Raw genomic sequence first — 5692 nt, forward strand, 5'->3', positions numbered from 1 at the left:
TAGCCAGGATGGTCTCGATCTCCTGACCTCGTGATCCGCCCGTCTCGGCCTCCCAAAGTGCTGGGATTACAGGCTTGAGCCACCGCGCCCGGCCGGAGGGAAACTTTTTAGCCTACCCCAGTCTGATTATATGTTTTTACTAGGATACTAAACAAAAACAAGAAATAAAGTCAGAGCACTGTTTAGAAATGTAGCAACTTACTTTTTTTAATATCCAAAGATATAAAAAAGCAAAAAGAATCCTTCCAGTGAGTACTTTGTAAACTATAAAGTAGAATAAAACTGTTAATTCTTACTAGTGTTTTATGTGAGAGTTCTGGGCAAAGCGTCAGCAAGGACATTAAAGAGAGTATGACCCAAAACATCGAGGAGTGCAAGAAGGGTAATACTTTGTGTTTTCTTTAGTGCGTCTGGTTGAATATCTTAAAATTTTAGAAAGAACTAGATTAAAAGCTTTTATTTTAAAAAATAATAAGTTATTTGCCTTAAGTTTTAAAATTACTTTCATCTCTTATTTTCTACCCATCTCTTATCCCACCTTTTTACAAAGGTGCCCCTTACTGAAGCAGCAGATCCAGTGGATTTGGAAGATTACCTCATTACTCATCCTTTGGCTGTGGATTCTGGGCCTTTACGGGATTTGATTGAATTTCCTCCAGATGATATTGAAGTTGTTTATAGTCCTCGGGACTGCAGAACTCTTGTTTCAGCTGTACCTGAAGAAAGGTAAGGAGACATTGACCTGTTTTTGGCTTTAGAGTAACTATAGAAAGGCTACCTTCCATTATTTTATTTAGAGCCTATTTTCTTATAGCATCATCATTTCCTATTATGCGAACAGCAATTGTAGCAACCAAATTAATGAACATCAGTGCTGTCCCGTCTAAATTACAAATGTATTTTCCTTTTTAAAATAGTGAAATGGATCCACATGTTAGAGACTGTATAAGAAGTTATACAGAAGACTGGGCAATTGTCATCAGAAAGTAAGTTATATGTTTATTACAACATTTACAAATACTGAATAAGATTTCTAAACGGATTAAGGCAGATACATAATGATTAGGAGACCTGAAAATTTATTTAAACAAAATAGCTGAAGAAACAAAAGAAGAACCTTTGTGTATAGATATTTACTCCTTAAGAGTTCTACAATTACTTTTACTTACTTTCTTTGTAAAATATAATTCATAGAAAATAGTATTTCTGTATTATTATAAATAATTAAGAGCTAATAATATATGATAATAATATATGATACTTTTGTAGTCTAATTCTTTTAGGAAATATTGGGTAGATATTGGTGAATAATTTGTATTTCTCAAAAAGAATCCAGTTTAGTGAAACTTAAATGGCTAAGTTAACATTAACAGGCAGTTTTATAGACCAAGCTATTTGAAAGGTCTCTGCTGTTTCTAATATTTATAGGTCTTTGACCTCCATATCCAATCAGGTAAATATTTGTAAAAAATAATATTTTGTTCTAGCCAAAATTTATTTTCCTGATAAATGTGCAATAACAAGTCAGATTAAGAAGTATATTAAAACTGATTTACACAATAATCATTTGCTAATTTGCATAATGGAGAAGGGTCTTCATGCTGAATCTTCTTAACCTTATTTTATTTTTCTGAAGGTGATGTGATTGAGGTAGTGGAGAATTCTGATACGGCATTATAGTTTTCACAAATGAAATAATCTGTGCAAAATAGCACTAGCAAAAGTGATATATCCATTGCTTATTGTTTTGTCCTCATGGCTGTCTTATTTCACTAGGCTTTACATTGTGCTAAATATCACTCTGGAGGATAATGCTGACATGCTTTTTAGTTTCAGTGTGACCTAATAAAAGCACAGTCTGCTGCCCTTTATATAGAAGAGCTGTTTTTATGAACTTACAGTTTTGATAAGTATTCTGGTAGCCAGCTTTTAGACATTACTGAAGAATACTGTTCCTCTGTCAGATAATTCAAAAGTCTTTACCTCTGTGCATATATGTTAGAAACCTATAATCAGAAATCTTAATAAAAAGGTTAGTTGTAAAATATATTCACCTCAGAATCATGGAAATCTGCTACTTAATTCTAAGCATAGGATTATTAACCTTGGTTTAGGCAAGAGGATAAGAGAATTAACATTTATGGGTTTACTGTGTGCTGGGCATTTTATTGGGCACTTTGCACTCATCTCTTAAGATTTTAACAGATAAGGTATCTCAGGCTCAGAGTAGTTAAGTAACTTCTCTGAGATCCCACAAACCAAAAAATAGGGTAGTCAGGATTAGAACATAGGGGCATCAGATTCTAAAGCTCTTACTTTTTTCTATTATACTAGATGTTATACATTATTTGCACTGGTAAGTGGAAGACCAAATGGAGTACTTTTGGTGAACTAGAAGTTATGAGGTATCTCTGAAACAAAGAAGATAGGTATGATTGGAATGTAAGAGAAAACCATAGTACAGAATAATCTAAGGAGAAGATACATACAAAAGCTTCAGTAGTGCTTTAAGCTCAGAACCAGTGAATGCAGGCAATGGAAAGGGAGACTTGGTAAATATTGGATATGTGGTCACTTTGAAACCTCTTCCACAATGTGTGCTCAGTGACAACAGAGATATCTGCGTTTTTTTTTTTGGATCAGTAATTGTGGAGGCTTAGGCTAATAGGATAGTGCCCAGGGTGAGCATGTCTTGGAGGAAGAAGGAATGCTCATACCCAGAAGACTAGGTACTGGCAGACTTGGTGGCGTGATCTGCCCTTTCCCTACAACCACTGGATATGGGCTGGGATAAGCAGATACAGTAGTTTAAGACAGATGTGAGGGATACAAATTAAAAAATTAAGATAGAACCTAAAATTGCCAAGAATTTGATGCAAACCAATACACTTGAAAGAGAATTATCCAACTACAAATAAAAGAACTAATAATTTAGGAAATAGTTAATAGAATACAGATTAAGACCTATAAGTGTAAAGAATACTCTTAAATACATGAGAATAATGTACATGAGAAATGTGAAAGGATATTTTAACCACATAAAAATCAATTAATTATCTTTGGAAATTAAAATTTTGATTAGTGAAAAAATATTACAAACTCAGCAGATGGGCTTAATGGTGGTGTGGATGTGGCTGAAAAGTGAAATAGCTGTAAGATGAAGCCACAAAGTTCTTCCACGATTCAGCACAGAATGATAAAGGGACACAAAAGTACTTTATTTATTTACTTATTCAGTAAGTGTATTGAGAGTCTTACGTGTACCAGGCACTATACTAAAGACTGATGATACAGCAGTGAACAAAACAAACTCTCTACCCTCATGGAGTTTATATTCTAGTGGGAAATGAGATTGTCGATAGATAATAAACCAACACAGGTAAATATAGACTAGATAAGATCTAGGTGAGTCAAGTGGAGAAAAAGGTAGGGTGAAGTAGATAGAGAGGGCCAAGAAGAGGAACAAATATTTTTATTTTGTTATTTATTTTGGTTTCTATTTAGTTATTTACTTGGGACAAGGTCTCTCTCTGTTGCCTTGGCTAGAGTGCAGCGGGACAATCGTACCTCATTGTTACGTTGAATTCCTGGCCTCAAGCCATCCTCTTACCTCAGCCTCCCCGAGTGTTGGGATTACAGGTGTGAGCCCCCGTGCTCAACCTTCTGTTTTATATAATTAATCAGAGGAAGCCTTACTGATAAGGTGGTTTTGAGCAGAGACCTGAAGGAAGTGAGCCTTGTGAATATCTGGGGGAAGAATGTTATTAGGCAGAGGGAAGAGCAATACATGCAAAGGCTTCATATTGATCACATGCTAGAAATGTTCAAGGAACAAAGAGTAAAGAGGACAGCGTGGCTGGAACCGTAAATGAGAGTGAGAATGCCAAGAAACAAGTCAGAAAAATGGTGATGTGTGTGGGGTTGAATGGGTAATTATTAGAGCCTTATCATAGCAACTGACTAGAGGACTGGGTGATATAGAAGAGAGTATTGATCATGAATCATTCTTTGCTTTCTTGAATTTCATATTGTCAATTTTTTTAGGATAGAATTCAGTGGCATTCTGATTTATCAGAACAGCTTACCTATGCAGCTTTACAAATTAAGACACTGAAACATTCCATTAAATATTAAGATATCTGCTTCTAAGTAATAACTTTCATATTACTATACTGAGTGTCTTTAGTTCTTTCTCTTTTGCGATTATGCGGTGATGTTAATATCATGTAATTGCTATTTTAATAGCTTCAGCAACAAGACTGGATGTAATTCATATCAAATGTGATTCTTTACTATCTCATGAATTGGGTGATAGCAAGAACTGTACCATCTTCTTGTGAACATTATTATTTTGCTTCAACTAAAATATTCCTTCAGTTTGGCTCTGTGAAGTGTTGAATCATGAACAATAATTGCTCTTTGATCAGCTCATATTTGATGTTCTTGGGTATTAGGTTGTTATTGGATTGTTAAGAAAGAAGCTTGCATTAATTTAAGAGTTGTTTTTAGCTACCTGTGTATATATTTAATGTTAAGTAGTATATATGTACACAGTGATGGTGTAGATTTTGCTGTTTTTCATGTTACAAGTCTGTAGCTTTAGGTTAAGATCTTTTATAGATAATGAGAGATAGCAAAAAATTTGTTGGCTACTTGAAATTTTAAGATTCAGTGCTTTATATGTATATAACCTTTGAAAATTTATATTATTTTTAATTCAATGTATATTTTCTATTTTCTCATTTTATTCTTTAACCCAAGTTACTAGCTTCCCAAGTTTTCTTTTTACTGACCAATTCTCTGAATTGAAAGTACAGCTTAATTTATATACACATGATTGGCATGGAAAGAAGGAAAATATGATTTGCTTTCGGAAACTCATACTCTACTCCTTAGGTGGGTTAAAGGAGCATTGAATGGAAATTTTCTTTAACCTCAATTGCTAGAATGGATTCGTATTACATGAAGAAATAATGCAGAAAACACTTGGCTTATTACATAATGATGCCCAAAAAGTGAGAACATTCTGAAGTTTGATAGTTGATCTTTATGTAACTTTTTTCTTTAACAGATACCATAAATTGGGAACAGGATTTAATCCCAACACATTAGATAAACAGAAAGAAAGGCAAAGGTTTGCCAAAACAAGTTTTGAATCTGATGAAGCTCCAGATGGCAACAACTACCAGGATGATCAAGTAATACTTTTATTCTTAAATAACTATAAGAAGTTATTTTAAAATAATTGTCAATTTATTTATTAATTAATATAATTATATTTAATGTTTTGCGTGACAGGATGACCTTAAAAGACGTTCAATGTCAATAGATGATACCCCAAGGGGTAGCTGGGCCTGTAGTATCTTTGACTTGAAAAATTCACTTCCTGATGCTTTGCTTCCCAATTTACTTGATCGAACTCCAAATGAAGAAATAGACCGTCAGAATGATGACCAAAGGAAATCAAATCGTCACAAAGAACTTTTTGCTTTGCATCCATCACCAGATGAGGTATAGATGTTTGCATATAAAGAAGCAAATGATTATTAAAATCGATCTTTTGCGATTATGATTAATGTAGAGTATTTATTACAATAATGTAGGTCATAAAGCAACTGAAACATAGCTGTAATTTTTATAAATGAATACATTTTATACTAGTGAATTTCCTATTCTTTTTTTTTTTGTTGTT

At 33.6% G+C, this 5692-nt stretch overlaps 1 protein-coding gene across 1 annotated transcript in view; it reads left to right on the plus strand.

Moving 5' to 3' along the window:
* The window catches only part of DOCK7 (dedicator of cytokinesis 7), a 259128-nt gene that overhangs the window by 39904 nt on the left and 213532 nt on the right, over positions 1 to 5692 (plus strand). Inside the window, 4 exon segments of the mRNA XM_017877272.1 lie at positions 551 to 726; positions 918 to 986; positions 5072 to 5198; positions 5299 to 5511. Coding sequence (XP_017732761.1) covers positions 551 to 726; positions 918 to 986; positions 5072 to 5198; positions 5299 to 5511 — 585 coding nt within the window.

This window comes from Rhinopithecus bieti, unplaced genomic scaffold, assembly GCF_001698545.2.
Source record: "Rhinopithecus bieti isolate Rb0 unplaced genomic scaffold, ASM169854v2 scaffold_6380, whole genome shotgun sequence".
Lineage (NCBI taxonomy): Eukaryota > Metazoa > Chordata > Mammalia > Primates > Cercopithecidae > Rhinopithecus > Rhinopithecus bieti.